Source organism: Papio anubis, chromosome 17, assembly GCF_008728515.1.
Source record: "Papio anubis isolate 15944 chromosome 17, Panubis1.0, whole genome shotgun sequence".
NCBI classification, from domain to species: Eukaryota; Metazoa; Chordata; class Mammalia; order Primates; family Cercopithecidae; genus Papio; species Papio anubis.
Window position 1 is genome coordinate 45,708,289 of NC_044992.1, and position 19,156 is coordinate 45,727,444.

Sequence of the window (19,156 nt, forward strand, 5' to 3'; positions counted from 1 at the left end):
AAAAAGAGTATTTCATGCCCACCAGCCCTTCCTCCTTCACCCTGAGCTCACGCCATCGTCCCGTGCCCGGCTCCAGGCAGGCGGGTAGGGCCCACACTGACCCAGAGCGCATTACTAAAACCAAGGGGCCTTTGAAAACCAGGGAGTCTGCTTTCCAGACTTCTCCTAACAGCTCCCCTCTTCACCGCGATTCTCTCCCCACCCCTCGTGTCTGCCTTCTTCCCGTTCTCCATTCTTTGGGGGGCAAAATAAGATGGAGACCCCCGAAGCACAGGGTGGAAGGCACTCCCCCACCCCTCCTTCCTCCTCCCACAACACAGCTGGAGGGGGAGGGGAGGTCAGCAGGGTTCACAGAGGCCAGATGTTAAGGAAAAAGAGAGAAATGCCCACCCCACGCCCACCCACCCCACCCCCACCCTCACCCCCAGGGAAAGAAAAATGAAAGGAGACAGTTTTTAAAACAAACAAAACTTTTATGGTCCAAAACAGTTTTTCTCAAGAATCTGCTCTATGCAAACAGTAACAACTTTTTACAAAGCATTTTCACAGAAAAGGAGACAAGTCCTTCCCCAGCGTGGGAACAGTTCCTCTCTCACCTCGTTTTCGGGGGGAAAAGGGGGCGCTATTCACTAGTGCGGGGCAGAAGGGGCACTGGGTCCCTCAGTTGTTCGGCAGATTTAAAAGCCCCAGCTTCCCTTCACACCTCAACTTGCCATCTGCCTAAGACCTAACCTCCCCTGACCTCACCTGGGTGGAGGAGAAAACGCTTCCAACCCTCTCTGACTCAAGATCCTCCTAGCTGGAGGGCATGGCAGAGGGCGTGATCCAGGCCTATCTCACCCCTCCCCTGGAAAACAGAACCTCTGACCCCAAACCTAATCCCCTGGCCCTGCCCCCTTCGGATCCATCAGATCTCTGACAACTCCCGCAATGCCTGAGGCTGGGACATGTTGCGGGGGAAGCTTAAGGTACCTCAGCGCAGATCCCATCCAGACTCAAACTTTGTCCTTTCAAACCCCAGGGGACTCTTGCAGTTAGGCCAAGAGTCCTTTCATTTACCACCTCTGCAAAGTGCAGCTTGTTTTGTTTCCACTCTTTAAGGGGGCTGAGTTTGGGTGTCCAAGAATGGACTCCGGCCTGCCTTCCACCTCCACCTCCTCTCATCCATAAATCGGTGGAGGCCCTCGAAAGGCGACTTGTTTGGTCTGATTTTATTGATTTCTTCCACCTTCTATTACTTTCCCTGGGACAGTGTCTTGCCCCTTCCCCAGGCAAAGTAAGCACTTTTCTGGAGAGGAGGTCCCTCAGCCCTACCCGTCCTAAGGAAAGTAAGTTGGGGGAGAGGGCTGATTAATCAAGGTTGGGGGGAATCTTTCTCACCGGCCAGACCTTACACTCGGAAAGCAAACAGGGAAAAAGATGGGAACTCCAAAACTGGACAAAAGGGAAAGGTCGGCGGCTGAGACTGAAGATCTCACCAATTAGGGGTCACCTGCACTTGAGGGGGCCTAGAAAGAGGACAGGAAGGGGGTGATCTACCTCTTACCCAAGCTCCCTCACCCATTGAAGGCTCCAACGGTGCTTGGAGCGTTAGGGAAGGCCTGAGGGGAGCAAAGGGTTAAAGGCCTGGACAGTGGGGGTGGGGGATGCCCCCAGGGAGCTGCCAATCATCTCCCCACCCCCACCGCAGCTCCCGCACCCCAGGCTCGCCCACAAACACAGTAACAACCGGTTTGTCCATCACCGAGGTCTCTCTCCTCTCCTTTTTTTTGGGGGGTGGGGGCTGTCTTTGAGCGGTGGCCTCCTTTGCTCCCACTGGGGTGCAGGCCCTGCCTCCAACGGTCCGAGATGGAAGGGGGCAGGGATTGGAATCTATGTCATCAGCCTTTCTTGCTTAAGCCTTCTCCCGACTCCAGCCCTGGGTTTCTTTGCAAAGGATGAGGGGGAGGGACTGTCACCCCGAACACTTAGGTGCTTGAAGATCACTGTCATTTAGGTCCCTCTGCCCACAGCTCCTAAAATGTAAAGGAAGGGGACAAATGTGAGAAACGGGGCTCCCTCCTCAAGCCCGCAGTTTGGCCATGGTCCCAACTTTTCCCCTTTGGCAGAAGTCCCACGGTCAGCTTTCATCCATGTTGATCCCCCAGAATTTGAGGCCAGGGGGCTCAGGGACAGCGGGACCCCCCATCTGCCACCTCCACAGCGGGTGGGCGGGCGGGGGCTTAGAGTCTCCCTGGAGGCGAAGCGAGGATGCCGGCTTTAGGTCTCCGTCTTCCCCGACCACCAGGGCCGGGGGGCAGGGGAAGCAGTTGAGGAGGCTGAAGGTGCTCGTGATGGGGAGCGTCGGTGCAGGACGGCGGGGCTGCGCGGTGCGCGCAGGGGGCGCCGGCCGCCGGCGTTTCTTGGCGGCTCCCCGAGCCGACCCTTTCGCAGGCGGCCGCTCTGGCCCCCGGCGCAAACTCGGGGTATCCAAGGCGAAGCCCTTCGCGTAACACCAAAGTTTCGACCGGCGGATCAGACGATCGAAATGTTCCTGGCGGAGATCTCCAGGTGCGGCCGGAGCCGGGCTGGCCGTCGAGGGGCTGGCCGCTGGAGCCTCGGGGGCGGCCGGCTGGGGGTTTCCATCGACTTCGGCAGGCTGGCCGGGCAGGAATGGCCCCGGCGCCGCCCCGGGACCCGCGGGATCGGTGGAGAGGCCCGCAGGTGGCGACGGAGGTTGGGAACTGGGCTCATGAGGCGGGCTGGCGGCTGGGCCACGCTGAGGCTCGAGACCCGGGGCCGGGAGAGGCAGGGCCGAGGCGAAGCCGGTGGTAGATTCCCGAGGGCGCGGGGGCGCAGGGCAGCGGCCCGGAGGTGCACAGGAGCGAACGCCGAAGTGCGGGAAACCGCCTCCGCCCTCTTCCTCTTCTCCGCGGCGGGGGCACGCTGCGACGTCCGCATCCTCGCTGGACGCGGTGTTAGGAACGCTGGGCCGCCCGGTCGCTGCCCAGAGGTGCTTCAGGCCATCCGGGGCCCAGCCGCCAGGGCGCAGGGGGGCGTGAGGGCCCCGCAGCACAGGAGACCGCGCCGCCAGCTCCCCAGGCCCCGGGCCCAGAGAGGACGCCCGGGGCTTGGCAAGGGCGCAGAAGGCGAGGGCACGCAGGCACAGCGGAGAGAATTCCTGGGTCCCCCGACATGGCTTCCGGGGCGTGGGAGAGCAGGGCGACCCTCGCGGGGACGCCGGCACTGCCAGGCGGGGTGCGGGGCAGAGGGTCTCCATGGAGCAGCCTGAGGGGTGCCCACTGAGGGGGTCCAGGTCCCAGCGGCGGGATGCCCTGGCTGCCCGAAGAGCCCACGGGCGAGGGGAACATCGCCCCCCGTCGACGGGGAGGTCTCTGCTCACGGGCGCCCCCGGCCCGCTACCCAGAGCCGCAGAGCTCGGGCTCCCTCTTCGCTCTCCTCACGCGGCCCTCCCGGCAGCCGGACTCCTGGGTCCCTGTGAGTCCCAGCGGGGTCGGCCGCCCTTCTGCCGCCGCGTCCCCTTCGCAGCCCCGGCGGGAGACCCTCTCGAGTCGCCCGAAGCGCAGAGGCAGGGGAAACAAAGCGGCCTGCGGCCGCGGGAGGCGGGAAGGACCCCGGGCCCGGCACCCGGTGCCCGGGCCCAGGCGGCGGGGAGGGCGCCTTCCGCCTGCTCGGTTTCTTTCTTCCCCGCTGGCTCCCGGAGACCGCGTTATAGAGAACTGCCCCCTCGCTGCCCCAATACCAGCGCCGGGGCCGCGAGCCCGCCGCTGATTGGGCCGCACCGCCCGTGACGTTAGCCCGGACCCCACCCCTCCGGCGGCGCCGCCCCCGTCCCCATTCCGCACACAGACACACACACGTGGACCCGGCGCGGCGGCGGCTGGGAGGGAGCGCGGGAGGGAGCGTGCGCGGGTGGGATCGCGAGGGGCCAGATGCGCCGCCGCACGTGGCCCAGTGGCGTCCTGGGATTTCGTCGTCGGAAAGCAACTTGTTTTTTCCCGAGCAGTCTGGGTTTTGCATCTGTAAAATGGGACGGTTCATATCTGCCCTCTTGGGACTAAAAGAGCTATGTGAATCAACGTAGATGAATATCAGAAATAATGTTTAGGGGAAAGATGAAATGAGGCAATGGTTGTTTACAAGCTTGGCACAGCAGGGATTCTAGCGGGCCGTGAATGGCCCTTAAAACAGTACGTGGCACACAGCAGGCTCAAAAAATGCTGTAATGTATAAGTAGTTAAGAACTCAGTAGTTATATGCAAGATGAACAAAGAAAAAAATAAATTTGGAAGGGTGGGAGTGTTATTACACCCATGGAAGCCGATAAATAGGCTGTCTCAGTACCTATTTCCATTTCTCTGATGCAGTATCTAAATACTCCGCCTCAACTAAATTCAGAGTGCTGGCTCTGCAACCCCTGACCCCCAATCCCAGGATGCTCCGCCCTGAGGCTTGATCTGCCAAACAGGTTGAAGAGGCCAGAGGAGGGCACGCACAGACCCTCACTCTCATATCCCCCAAGGAAAATAAAGAAAAAGTGAATTTCCAGTACAAATTCTGCAGCACACACGCCCACCCTGTTCTATCCCCTTAACCTTCTTTAGTTTCTGCATAGCTTACTGTTACATAAAAGTCTGTAAATGGATTTATTCTTTAGTGTCTGTCTCTCCCATTAGTCTGGAAATGAGTTGATGAGAACTTCATCTTGATTGGTGGTGCATCCCCACTGCCTAGAACAATGGCCAAGATATAATAGGTGCTCAATCAATATGTGTGAATGAATGAATGAGCAAGTGAGTGAATAAATGATTCCCTGGGATATTTCTCTCTTGAGAAAAATCAGGTTATTGGAATACTGCCATTTCCTATCTGTGGAAATACAGAGATTGGTATGATGGCTTGGGGTAAAGGTGTGGAAGAATGCTGGGGGTGGCTCCAGATAGAAATATCTTATTCTGGCCGGGCGCGGTGGCTCAAGCCTGTAATCCCAGCACTTTGGGAGGCCGAGATGGGCGGATCACGAGGTCAGGAGATCGAGACCATCCTGGCTAACACGGTGAAACCCCGTCTCTACTAAAAATACAAAAAACTAGCCGGGCGAGGTGGCAGGCGCCTGTAGTCCCAGCTACTCGGGAGGCTGAGGCAGGAGAATGGCGTGAACGCGGGAGGCGGAGCTTGCAGTGAGCTGAGATCCGGCCACTGTACTCCAGCCTGGGCGGCAGAGCAAGACTCCGTCTCAAAAAAAAAAAAAAAAAAGAAATATCTTATTCTGGGGCTAGGACAAGAAAGGGTTTCAGAAAGGGGACAAATGATGCAGCTTGCCTCTGGGCCCTTCTAGAAGTGACAACAGAGGTGTAGTTTCCCTATGTGTCAACAAATAACATCTGGAAGGACAGGGGTAAGGAGGGTCTGCCTCCCCCACCTGCAGACTCCAGAGGTAAAGTCCCTAGATGGGGCGAGGGTTTGAGGAAGGAGGAGGTGTGGTGTTCCATTGCCCAAAACACTCACCCTCTAACATCTCCTGCAGAAGAGCTCTCCAGGGCAGTTGTCATGAGGGGGGGATCCTGGGGTCCTGCCAAGTCATGAAGCTGAGCTGGGTCTAGACTCCAAGGCTCATAATTGCTCGAAAAGCCCACCTCTACACACACGCACACACGCACACATACACAAGGAAAGTTCTGGAAGGATGATCTTCATGGCTGTCTCTTCTGCAGGACAGTGCTGAGGACTCATCCCAAACAGCAGTTCCTGCTTGCACTCCTGTGCCTAGCACAGTGTCGACACAAGGAGAGAATGCCCGAGAAAATGATCAGTATGAATAAATGAGTGAATATTACATAACAGTGCAGATCAATGACCTCTTCTTTCTCTGCCTTCAAAAGCTGCCAGCTCCCCCTTCCGAACCATGTGAGTTTGGGGGCTTTACTGAGGGGTCATTACGATTGTGAGTCCTTCTCTCTGCCTCCACTTTCCCTACTTCCCCTTGCCCTCATCAGGCACCCCAGAATATGGACCCAGGGATGGAATCACTCTACAAACGGTAGAATACTGTGAGTGCCTCTCCAGCTGAAAGGACCAGCTGAAAGGAGATCATCAAACCACCCTTGATGGCCTGGATGGGGCAGGGTGGCGCTGTGCAACCCTGGGCAGGTCATCTAGACACTCAATGTCCTTATCAGTGAAAAGGAGACAACAGTGGCTTCCTCACATTGTTGGGAGGGTTGAAACATGATGTGAGCAGTCACCAGAACTCACGTCGGCAGGCCCAGCTGCTGCAATTACCATTGCCTCCAGTAGAGGACTCTCGACCCCATCCTCAGCCTGCGACGAGAGAGGCAACACCCTTCTCAGGAATCTCTCCTATGGGAGAAAAAGAGGGACAAGGCTGGATGCCGGGTCCCATCTAACACCTCCAGAGTGAGGGCTAGAAAGGGCACCTCTGGATCCAGAAGCCAGCACTTCCCTTTCCTTGGCCCATCTAGGTCTCACCTGGGGCAGTAAGGACTGTGTTCAAGGATTTGGGAGCAGGAGACCTGCCAGGTTGCCCTTTTTGGGGAACTGCACCCCAGGCGTCCAACCCCATAGAAACTTCTGTAGTACTTACTGCATGCTCACTTAATCCCCATAACGGCCTATGAAATAGACTTTTTTTTTTTTTTTTTTTTTGGTATTTTTTTTTTTAGTAGAGACGGGGTTTCACCATGTGTGCCAGGCTGGTCTCGAACTCCTGACCTTGTGATCCACCCGCCTCGGCCTCCCAAAGTGCAGGGATTAGAGGCATGAGCCACCCCGCCCGGCCGACTTTTTTTTTTTTTTTTTTAAACAGCGTCTTGCTTTGTCACCCAGACTGGAGTGCAGTGGCGCGATCTCCGCTCACTGTAACCTCTGCCTCCCGGGGTTCAAGCAATTCTCCTGTCTCAGCCTCCCGAGAAACTGGGAGAACAGGCGCGTGCAACCACGCCCAGCTAATTTTTTATTTTTAGTAGAGATGGGGTTTCACCACGTTGGCCAGGATGGTCTTGATCTCTTGACCTCATGATCCGCCCACCTCGGCCTCCCAAAGTGGTGGGATTACAGGTGTAAGCCACCGCGCCCAGCTGACAGTATTTTTAAAAATGAACATACCACACATAACCCATTTTGAGTGTCCAATTCAATGATTTTTAGTAAATTTACAGTTATGCAACCATCATCATAATCCAGTTTTGGGGTTTTCTTTGAGACAGAGTTTCACTTTGTCTTCCAGGCTGGAGTGCAGTGGCACAATCTCAGCTCACTGCAGCCTTCACCTCCCGGATTCCAGCAATTGTCCTGCCTCAACCTCCCAAGTAGCTGGGGCTACAGGCACCCACCACCACGCCCAGCTCATTTTTTTTTTTTTTTTTTGAGACGGGGTCTCACTCTGTTGCCCAGGCTGGAGTGCTCAATCTCAGCTCGCTGCAACCTCTGCCTCTCAGATTCAAGTGGTTCTCGTGCCTCAGCCTCCCAAGTAACTGGGATTACAGGCGGATGCTACCACGCCCGGCTAATTTTTGTATTTTCAGTAGAGACAGGATTTCACCCTGTTGGCCAGGCTGGTCTCGAACTCCTGACCTCAGGTGATCTGCCCACCTCAGCCTCCCAAAGTGCTGGAATTATAGGCATGAGCCACCGTGCCCAGCCCCATAATCCAGTTTTAGAACATTGCTATAAGACTCCTCCTCCCGGCTGGGCCCGGTGACTCACGCCTGTAATCCTAGCACTTTGGGAGGCCGAGGAGGTCAGATCACGAGGTCAGGTGATTGAGACCATCCTGGCTAACACGGTGAAATCCTGTCTCTACTAAAAATACAGAAAATTAGCGGGGCGTGGTGGCGGGCGCCTGTAGTCCCAGCTACTCAGGAGGCTGAGGCAGGAGAATGGTGTGAACCTGGGAGGCAGAGTTTGCAGTGAGTGGAGATTGCACCACTGCACTCCAACCTGGGCAACAGAGCAAGACTCCGTCTCAAAAAAAAAAAAAAAAAAAAAGACTCCTCCTCCCCACTTGTAGCTCTCCCTTCCCATCCCCAGCCCTGGGTGACTAATCTACTCTCTGTCTCCATAGAGTTCCCTTTTTTGGATATTTTATATAAATGGAATCTTGCAATATGTGGTCTTTTGCATCTGGTGTCACAAAAGCATAATGTTTTTGAGGTTTACCTGTGTTGTAGCATGTATTGGTAGTCTGTTCCTTTTTTTTTTTTTTTTTTTCTTTTGAGACAGAGTTTCGCTCTTGTTGCCCAGGCTGGAGTGCAATGGCGCAATCTCAGCTTACTGCAACCTCCGCTGCCTGGGCTCAAGTGATTCTCCTGCCTCAACCGCCCTGGTACCTGGGATTACAGGCACCTGCCACTACGCCCGGCAAATTTTGTAGTTTTAGTAGAGACGGGGTTTCTCCATGTTGGTCAGGCTGGTCTCGAACTTCCAACCTCAGGTGATTCGCCCACCTTGGCCTCCCAAAGTGCTGGGATTACAGGGATGAGCCACTGCACCCAGCCTGTTCCTTTTTATTGCTGAGTAGTAGTCCGTTGTAGGGATATGCCACATTTTGTTTATCCAATCACATTTGGGTGGTTTTCACTTTTTGGCTATCATCTATAATGCTGTTATGAACATTTGCTATACAATTATTTTGTGAATATACATTTTTATTTCTCCTAAGTGGACATTTAAGGGTGGAATTGCTGGGTCATATTCTACATTTATGGTTAACTTTTTTTTTTTTTTTTTTGGAGATGGGGTCTCACTGTCTCACTCAGGCTGGAGTGCAGTGGCACAATCATGGCTCACTGCAGCCTTGACCTCCTGGGTTCAAGAGATCCTCCTGCCTCAGCCTCCAGTGTGGCTGAGACCACAGGCCTGAGCCACCGTGCCCAGCTAATTTCTTCTTAAATTTTTTTTGTGAGACAAGATCTGGCTATATTCCCCAAGCTGGTCTCAAACTCCTCAGCTCAAGGGATCCTCCTGCCTTAGCCTCACAAAGTGCTGGGATTACAGGCATAAGCCACCATGCCCAGCTGTGTTTAACTCTTAAAAGCTGCCAAGGTTGGGCATGGTAGCTCACACCTGTAGTCCCAGCACTTTGGAAGGCCAAGGCAGGCTGATGGCTTGAGGCCAGGAGTTTAAGACCAGCCTGGGCAACATGGCAAAATCCTATCTCTACAAAATACAAAAATTAGCCGGGAGTGGTGGCACGTGCCTGTAGTCTCAGCTACTCAGGAGGCTGAGGTTGGGGGATTGCTTGAGCCAGCAGGTCAAGGCTGCAGTGAGCCACATTCACGCCACTCTGTGCCTGGGTGACAGAGTGAGACCCTGTCTCAAAAAACAAACAAACAAAAACCCTAAAAACTGCAAAGCTGTTTTCCAAACGGGCTATACTATTTTACATTCCTATTAATATCCATGATATAGGCTGGGCACAGTGGCTTACGCCTGTAATCCCAGCACTGTAGGACGCTGAGTTGGGCGGATCACCTGAGGTCAGGAGTTCGAGACCAGAGTGGCCATCATGGCGAAACCCCATCTCTACTAAAAAAATTTAAAAATAGGCCGGATGCAGTGGCTCACACCTGTAATCTCAGCACTTTGGAAGGCCAAGGCGGGCAGATCACAAGATCAAGAGATCAAGACCATCTGGCCAACATGCTGAAACCCCGTCTCTACTAAAAATACAAAAATTAGCTGGGCATGGTGGCAGGAGTCTGTAATCCCAGCTACTCGGGAGGCTGAGGCAGGAGAATCGCTTGAACCCAGTAGGGGGAGGTTGCAGTAAGCCAAGATTGTGCCACTGCACTCCAGTCTGGTGACAGAGTGAGACTCCGTCTGTAAATAAATAAATAAATAAAATAAATAAATAAATTAGCTGGGCGTGGTGGTGCACGCCTGTAATCCCAGCTGCCCAGATTCTCTGGAGGCTGAGACACAAGAATCGCTTGAATCCGGGAGGCAGAGGTTGCGGTGAGCCAAGATTGTGAGACTGTACTCCATCCTGAGTAACAGAACAAGACTCTGTCTCAAAAAATAAATTAATTAAAAATCCATGATATAAATTGGGACATTGAGGGAGAGAAGTGACTTGCCCAAGTTACACTGCTAGCAAGTGGCAGAGCCAGAACCCAAACCCAAGTAGTTGGGTCCTGAGTTCACTCTGGTAACCACGAGGCTACCTGGAAACAATGAATCCAGGAGGGAAGCCATTTCTCTACCCTGCTACACCCGGCCACCATCATTTTAACCTTTCTTGCTCCCAGAATTCCCTAAGTCAGCAGGTCTGCATCACCCCCTAGCATAAACCCGCATGTTCCTCTGCCTCCTCTGGGAATTTGCATCCAGGGTTAATAGTTTAAGTTCTGGACTCAGATGGGTCCCTTCACATTCCAGACTCATCATTTTACTAGCTTTGTGACTTTGGGGCAATTTCTTAACCTCAGGAAGCTTTAGTTTCCTTATTTGTAGAACAAGACTAGCATCTTTCCTCATGCAATTAAAAAGGTATTATATGATGGAAAATTTCAAACCTACACAAAAGTAAATAAATATAATTAACCTCTGAGTACCCAATATCCAGCTTCAACACTTACCAACTCTAGTCAATTTTGTTTCATTCTTACCCACCCACTTCCTCACTTAAAAAAAAAAAAAAAATCAAGTTGGCCAGTATGATGGCTCACGCCTATAATGCCAGCATTTTGGGAGGCCAAGGCTGGCAGATCGTTATAGCCAGGAGTTTGAGACCAGCCTGGGCAACATGGCGAAACCCCATCTCTACCAAAACAAACAACTACAACACATAAATTAGCTAGTCCCAGCTACTCAGGCAACTGAGGTGGAAGGATCCTTTGAGCCTGGGAGGTTCAGGCTGCAGTGACCTGCAGTCACCACTGCACTCCAGTCTGGGTGACAGAGCGAGACCCTGTCTCAAAAAACAACAACACAATTTTATTTAGGTATGATTTATGTAATAAAATGCACATTTTAAGTGTACAGTTCAAATAGTTCAAAGTGTACAGTTCAAATGGTTTGCCAAAGGAATATGCCCATGTTACCACCACAATTAAGATAGAACAATGGCCAGGCATGGTGGCTCATGCCTGTAATCAATCCCAGCACTTTGGGAGGCCGAAGCAGGTGGATCACTTGAGGTCAGGAGTTCGAGACCAGCCTGGCCAACATGGTGAAACCCCATGTCTACTAAAAATACAAAAAAATTAGCTGAGTGTGGTGGCTCATGCCTGTAATTCCAGCTACTTGGGAGGCTGAGGTGGGAGAATGACTTGAACCTGGTAGGCAGAGATTGTAACGAACTGAGATCGTGCCACTGCACTCCAGTCTGGGTGACAGAACAAGACTCGGTCTAAAAAAAAAAAAATGCTGCGCAGTTGCTCATGCCTGTAATTCCAGCACTTTGGGAAGCCAAGGCAGGTGGATCACTTGAGGTCAGGAGTTCAAGACCAGCCTGGCCAACATGGTGAAACCCCGCCTCTACTAAAAATACAAAAAAAAAAAAAAAAAGCCAGGCGTGGTGGTGTATGCCTGTAGTCCCAGCTACTCGGGAGGCTGAGGTGGGAGAATTGCTTGAACCTGTGAGGCGGAGATTGCAGTGAGCCAAGATGACACTGCTGCACTCCAGCCTGGGCAACAGAGCAAGACTCTGTCTAAAAAAAAAAAAAAAAAAAGATATAAAATTATAAGATATAGAACAAACCCCATATTATTTTGTTTTGCTTTGTTTTGTTTTTCTGAGACAGGTCTTGCTCTGTTGCCCAGGCTGGAGTGCAGTGATGCAATCTCGGCTCACTGCAACCTCTGCCTTCTGGGTTCAAGCAATTCTCATGCCTCAGCTACCCAAGTAGCTGGGACTACAGACGTGTGCCATCACGCACAGCTAATTTTTGTATTTTTTGTAGATATAGGGTTTCACTATGTTGCCCAGGCTGGTCTCAAACTTCTGGGTTCAAACAATCCTCCCTCCTAGGCCTCCCAAACTGTTGGGATTATAGGCGTGAACCACTGTGCCCAACCTAGAACAAACCCCATGTTATTTTTAGGCAAATCGAAGACATCACATAATTTCATTCCTAAATATTTCAATACATATTTCTATAAGGACCCTTTAAAAGTAAACATAAACCCAACATTATTATCAAACCTAAAAAGAATTAACAATTGGCCAGGCATGGTGGCTTGTGCCTATAATACCAGCACTTTGGAAGGCCGAGATGGGTGGATAACCCAAGTTTAGGAGTTCGAGACCAGCCTGACCAATATGGTGAACGCCTGTCTCTACTAAAAATAAAAATAAAAAATTAGCCAGGTGTGGTGGCACGTGCCTGTAGTCCTGGAAACTCAGGAGAATGAGACGGGAGAATTGCTTGAACCTGGAAGGCAGAGGGTGCAATGAGCTGAGATCACACCACTGCACTCCAGCCTGGGTGACAGAGTGGAATTCCATGTCAAAAAAAAAAAAAAAGAATTAACAATCACACTTTAACTTCATCAAATAGCCAGTCAGTGTTCAAATTTCTAATTATCTTATAATATTTTTTCTTTACAATTTTTAGTTTATTTGAATTAGGAGCCAAGGAAGGATTTCAAATGGTTAATATGTCTCTCTTTTGATCTATAAATTCCCCCTTTATCTCTCTCTCTCTTTTTTTTTCCCCCTCTTTGCAATTTAGTCATTGGAGATACTACGATTGTCTTCCAGACTTCCCATAGTCTGGAATTTACTGACTGCATTCCCCACGGTGAGGTTTAACCAAACAACATTTAGTGAACAATATTTATTAAGGACCTATTATGTATAGGATTGTCAAATTTAGCACAGGGTTGGGCGTGCTGGCTCACACCTGTAATCTCAGCACTTTGGGAGGCGAAGGCAGGTGATCACTTCAGCAGTTTGAGACCAGCCTGGCCGACATGATGAAACCCCGTCTCTACTAAAAATACAAAAATTAGCTAGGTGTGGTGGCGGGTGCCTGAAATCTCAGCTTACAAGAGAGGAGGCTCTTGTAAGGGAGGCTGAGGCAAGAGAATCACTTGAACCCACAAGGCGGAAGTTGCGGTGAGCTGCAATCGCACCACTGCACTCCAGGCAGGGAAACAGAGAAAAATTCGGTCTCAAAAAAAAAAAAAAAAAAATTAGGACAAAATACACAGAACATATTTATTTATACTAAAAAAGTAGGCCGGGCGCAGTGGCTCACGCCTGTAATCCCAGCACTTGGGGAGGCCGAGGTGGGCGGATCATGAAGTCAGGAGATCGAGACCATCCTGGCTAACACAGTGAAACCCCGTCTCTACTAAAAATACAAAAAATTAGCCAGGCCTGATGGTGGGTGCCTGTAGTCCCAGCTACTCGGGAGGCTGAGGCAGGTGAATGGCGTGAACCCGAGAGGTGGAGCTTGCAGTGAGCCGAGATCACGCCATTGCACTCCAGCATGGGTGACAAAGCAAGACTGTCTTGGAGAAAAAAAAAAAAAAAAAATTTTAAATGAGAAACTCACATATTAATACTTGGTGCATAGAAGTTCATGATCAATGTAAGTGCCTTTGGCAGTAGCTCAGACTGCCTTTTCCCTTTCCCCTCCGTTCTTCCCTTGTCCCATCCCTCTCCACATTCACCCAGGAATTATTCCAGACTTGCCTCCTCCTGCAGTACTTCCTCCATGTGACCATAGTTAATGCATTCATTTATTTACCCCACAGTTACTGAGCACCTACCATGTAGCAAGCCCCAGGCCAGGTCCTGTGGACTCAGAGATGCTGGAGACACAGTCTGGTGGGGGAGATAGACATTGCAAGCTGATCTAAGAAGTAGCAATAGAGGGATGATCGTGGTCCTGGAATCTTAGAGGAAGATGACCCTAGAGGAAGAGGAAGGATGTCTTTTCAGAGAATGTAATCTTCCTCCTAGGTCTACAGGCTGAACAGGAGTATACAAAGGAGGCAGGGCTGGGCATGGTGGCTCACACCTATAATCCCAGCACTTTGGGAGGCCGAGGCAGATGGATCACCTGAGGTTACCTCAGATCACCTGAGACCAGCCTGGCCCACATGGTGAAACATCATCTTTACTAAAACTACAAAAATTAGCCATATGTAGGCTGGGCACAGTGGTTCATGCCTGTAATCCCAGCACTTTGGGAGGCTGAGGCAGGCGAATCACGAGGTCAGGAGATCAAGACCATCCTGGCTAACACGGTGAAACCCCGTCTCTATTAAAAACACAAAAAATTAGCGGGGCATGGTGGTGGGCGCCTGTAGTCCCAGCTACTCAGGAGGCTGAGGCAGGAGAATGGCGTGAACTCGGGAGGCGGAGCTTGCAGTGAGTCGAGATTGAGTCACTGCACTCCAGCCTGGGCGACAGAGCAAGACTCCGTTTCAAAAAAAAAAAAAAATTAGCCATGTGTGGTGGTGCATGCCTGTAGTCCCAGCTACTCAGGAGGCTGAGGCAGGAGAATCACTTTGAACCTGGGAGATGGGGGTTGTGGTGAGCCGAGATTGCACCACTGCACTCCAGCCTGGGTGACAGAATGAGAGACTCCATCTCAACAAAAAGAAAAAGAAAAAAAAAAAAAAGGAGGCAGCAGAGAAGAGAGAAGAATTCCACCTGCAGAGGAGTATGAACAAGGAACGAAGGCAAGCAAGTGCCTGCCCCACGTGCTGCCAACTTCCAGCCATCAGCGTACTGCCCCCCTGTTAAGTAGTGGGGTGCCCTGGCCTTGGCCTTTCTCATCCACCTTCCTAGAGTCATCTCAGCTCCCTTGCACAGCCAATCACTCTCCCCATCAGGAGGTCTCTCCCATTAAAAAGCTAAATCTTCCTTGACCCCAGAGGCTACAGCCCTATCCCTTTCTTCCCTTCACAGCCAAGCTCCCCCAAGAGCTGTCTACGCATGTAGTCTTCCTTTTCTCACTTCCCACTTGCTCCCCAACCCGCTTCCATCTGCTTCCACCCTCGCCCGCCACCGGAATAGCTCCTGCTGAGGTCTCAGTGGCCTCTATCTCATCGAAACTGGCAGGCACTTGTCAGCCTCCCTGACCTCTCGGGGCAGGCCGCTTGGCTGGCCACTTCCTCCTCCGAGACAATCCCAGTCCCCTTCCTTCTGGGCACCGAGCTCCCTTGCTGTCCTCCTGCCTCGGGGGCTGCTCCCTCTTGCTCTTCAGTGCAGGCTCACTCTCCCCTTTTCAGCCCAAAATGTCGGGGCTCCTCAAGAGTTTGTCCAGAACTCTCTTCTCTCTCTGGACACTCTTCCCTGCTCACTTTGCAGTCAGCATCAGAGCCCTGGGGTTCAGCCTGGCCCTCCCCTCTCAGGTCTGGCCCAGACACCACACTGCGCTCTCAGTCCACCTCAGACATTTCAAAAGCCCCTCAAACTCAGCCATCCCAAACCATCAGCACCCACTCCACCCCCTCTTGCCAGGAAACCTATCCTGAGGTGTGGCTCCCCCATCCATTCACTTCCACAGCCAGAAACCCAGGCCTCATCCCGACACCTCTGGCCCTCCAAGTCAATGCCTCCGCAAGCCTCATCATTGCACCCCACAGTCATCTTTCCAAAGCCACAAATCTGACTGTTACGCCCCTACTCAAAACCTTTTATCTTTTTCTTTTTTCTTTCCTTTTTTTTTTTTGAGACAGCGTCTCACCTTCACCCAGGCTGGAGTGCAGTGGCATGATCACAGCTCACTGTAGCCTCAACTTCCTGGGCTCAAGTGATCCTCCCACCTCAGCCTCCCAAGTAGCTAGGACTACAGGTATGTGCCACCACACCCAGCTAATTTTTAAAAGTTTTTGTGGGGCCGGGCCCAGTGGCTCACGCCTGTAATCCCAACACTCTGGGAGGCCGAGGCGGGCAGATTAACTAAAGTCGGGAGTTCGAGACCAACCTGACCAACATGGAGAAACCCCGTCTCCATTAAAAATACAAAATTAGCCAGGCGTGGTGGCAGGTCCCTATAATCCCAGCTACTCGAGAGGCTGAGGCAGGAGAATCGCTTAAACCTGGGAGCAGAGGTTGCTGTGAGCCAAGATCACGCTATTGCATTCCAGCCTGGGCAACAAGGGCAAACTCTTGTCTCAAAAAAAATTAAAAAAAAAAGTTTTTGTAGAGTCAGGGTCTCGCCATGTTGCCCAGTCTGGTCTTGGGCCAGGTGGTGAGCAACTGTGGTCCCAGCTACTTGAGAGGCCAAGGTGGGAGGATTGCTTGAGCCCAGGAGTCTGCGATCCATCCCTACAAAAAAACAAAAATCTGTTAATGGTTTCCTACTGCTTTCCGGAGAAATACTAAACTTTTTTTTTTTTTTTTTTTTTTTTGAGATGGTGTCTCACTCTGTTGCCCAGGCTGGAGTGTAGTGGCACAATCTCGACTCACTGCAACCTCTGTTTCCCGGATTCAAATGATTCTCCTGCCTCAGCCTCCTGAGTAACTGGGATTACAGTTGTGAGCCACCACGCCCAGTTAATTTTTGCATTTTTAGTAGAGAAGAGGTTTCACTATGTTGGCCAGGCTGGTCTCAAACTCCTGACTTCAAGTGATCTGCCCACCTTGGCCTCCCAAGGTGCTGGGATTACAGGCGTGAGCCATCATGCCCAGCCTAAAAGACTAAACTCTTAATTAGGCTCATAGGTAGTGTTACTTAACTCTAGCAACCCCACACACAGGTCTTCTTGGGGAAGGGGACAGTTCCCTCGCCTCTTCCTTCAGCCACTCATGTCTTCTTTAGGCCTAAAGCAATAAGCTCCTTCCTCTCTCTCCCTAAGCACTTGCTGTTCCTTCAGACTGTAAACTTTCCCCCCACATTGCTTCTCCTGGCCAATGCCTGCTCCTACTCAGAGCTCCACTGAGTCATCCCTTCCTCTGAGAAAACCTCTCTTTGCCCTTCCAGATGATGCCCAGGTCAGTTTCCACAGTATCCCCACTTCAAGAGCTGTGAATATTTCCTTCAGAGATTTCCATTGGCCAGGTGCGGTGGCTCACGCCTGTAACCCCAGCACTTTGGGAGGCCAAGGCGGGCAGATCACCTGAAATCAGGAGTTCGAGACCAGCTTGGCCAACACAGTGAAACCTGGTCTCTACTAAAAATACAAAAATTAGCTGGGTGTGGTGGCACATGCCTGTAGTCTCAGCTACTCAGGAGGCGGAGGCAGGAGAATCACTATCACTTGAATCCAAGAGACGGAGGTTGCAGTGAGCTGGGATGGTGCTATTGTACTCCAACTTGGGCAACAGAGCAAGACTCCGTCTCAAAAAAACCAAAGAAGGTAAGATTTCCATCTGCTAATGACTATTCATCTATTAGTGTATCTGATTATCTACCTCTCCTCCCTCTCCTCTGCCACTCTGTTTCATGGGGACAGGGACCACATTGAATTTTGCAGTAGCTTAGCGATTGGCACAGAGTTGACAATCAAATACTTTTTTTTTTTTTTTGAGACAGAGACTCGCTCTGTTGCCCAGGCTGGAGTGCAGTGGCGCACAGTAAGCTCCGCCTTCCAGGTTCATGCCATTCTCCTGCCTCAGCCTCCTGAGTAGCTGGGACTACAGGCCCCGCCACCACACCTGGGTTTTTGGGGGTTTTTTTTCTGTATTTTTAGTAGAGACAGAGTTTCACTGTGTTAGCCAGGATGGTCTCGATCTCCTGATCTCGTGATCCACCTGCCTCAGCCTCCCAAAGTGCTGGGATTACAGGTGCGAGCCACCGCGCCCAGTCACCAAATACTTATTTTTTTTTTTTAAGAGACAGAGTCTCCATCTGTCTTCTAGGCTAGAGTACAGTGGCATGATCATAGCTCACTGCAATCTCAAACACTGGGCCTCAAGCAATCCTCCCACCTCAGCCTCCCAAAGCGCTGGGATTACAGGCATGAGCCATTGCTGACAGCCAACATTTGCTAAAAGTGATTTGAAGTTTTCATGGAAGTTTACCCTTAAATACTTCGGGAAGTTTTCTTATTACAATATTATGATCATAGGCTGGGTGCAGTGGCCACACCTATAATCCGAGTACTTTGGAAGGCCGAGGTGGGCGGATCACCTGAGGCCAAGAGTTCGAGAATAGCCTGGCCAACATGGTGAAACCCTGTCTCTACTAAAAATACAAAAACTAGCCAGGCATAGTGGCACGCCTGTAATCCCAGCTACTCAGGAGGCCGAGGCAGGAGAATAGCTTGAACGTGGGAAGCGGAGGCTGCAGTGAGCCAAGATCTCTCCACTGCACTCCAGCCTGGGCAGCATAGCGAGACTCACTCTAAAAAAAGAAAAGAAAAAATATATATATATATAAAAAAAAGATCATACCTCAGAAAATTACCCATTCCTTGATATCATCTAATATGTAGCCCATATTCAAATTTACCAACTTGTCCTCCAAAATGCTTTTTTTGTATTTGATTTGTTCCAACCAAGGTCTTTATTTATTTATTTATTTATTGGGACTGGGTCTTGCTTTGTCGCCCAGGTTTCTGGCACAATCAGAGCTCACAGCAACCTCAACCTCCAGGCCTCAGCCTCCTGAGTAGCTGGGATCACAGATGTGTGCCACCATACCCAACTAATTTATTTATTTATTTATTATTTTTTTATTATACTTTAAGTTCTAGGGTACATGTGCACAACGTGCAGGTTTGTTACATATGTCGTGTTGGTGTGCTGCACCCATTAACTCATCATTTACATTAGGTATATCTTATTTATTTATTTATTTTGGTAGAGATAGGGTCTTGCTATGTTGCCCAGGCTGGTCTTGAACTCCTGGGCTCAAGCAATCCTCCTGCCTGGGTCTCCAAAAGTGCTGGGATTACAGGCATGAACCACTGTGCCCAGCCCCAACCAAAATCTAAATATAGCCTGCACTGCTTTTCGCTGTCTCTTAAGTCTCATTTAAATCTAGAATAACTTTTTCCCCCTTTGCCATTGACTGGGTGAACTGCTAAAGTATTTTAAGTAAATTACAGACATCATGTCCCACCTTCTAGATTTCTCTGATTGCTTCCTCGTGGTGTTGTTTATCCCGTATTTTCTGTAAACTGGAAATTAGATATCCAGGCTTGATTAGCTTCAGGTTGACTATGCTGACAAAAACACTTTGTGGGTGAAGCTTCCTCCAACATATTGTGTTCCCTCGGGGTGTCCCTG

General features: G+C 51.0%; 1 protein-coding gene and 1 long non-coding RNA gene across 2 annotated transcripts in view; one reads left to right on the top strand and one right to left on the bottom strand.

Moving 5' to 3' along the window:
* Positions 1 to 452: 452 nt before the first annotated feature.
* EPOP (elongin BC and polycomb repressive complex 2 associated protein) lies at positions 453 to 3,715 on the bottom strand. The gene has a single exon (XM_003912904.5). The coding sequence runs from the start codon at positions 3,257 to 3,259 to the stop codon at positions 2,120 to 2,122; it is 1,140 nt and encodes a 379-aa protein (XP_003912953.1). The 5' UTR covers positions 3,260 to 3,715; the 3' UTR covers positions 453 to 2,119.
* The window catches only part of LOC110741535, a 30,456-nt gene continuing 14,609 nt past the window's right edge, over positions 3,310 to 19,156 (top strand). The window contains exons 1-3 of the long non-coding RNA XR_004179251.1: positions 3,310 to 3,630; positions 3,716 to 3,912; positions 5,715 to 5,812. This is a non-coding gene — a long non-coding RNA (uncharacterized LOC110741535). The remainder of the gene's footprint in view (positions 3,631 to 3,715; positions 3,913 to 5,714; positions 5,813 to 19,156) is intronic.

Coding starts and splice junctions, on each gene's coding strand:
- EPOP (XM_003912904.5), bottom strand. CDS start 3,259: ATGGAGACCCTCTGCCCCGCACCCCGCCTGGCAGTGCCGGCGTCCCCG.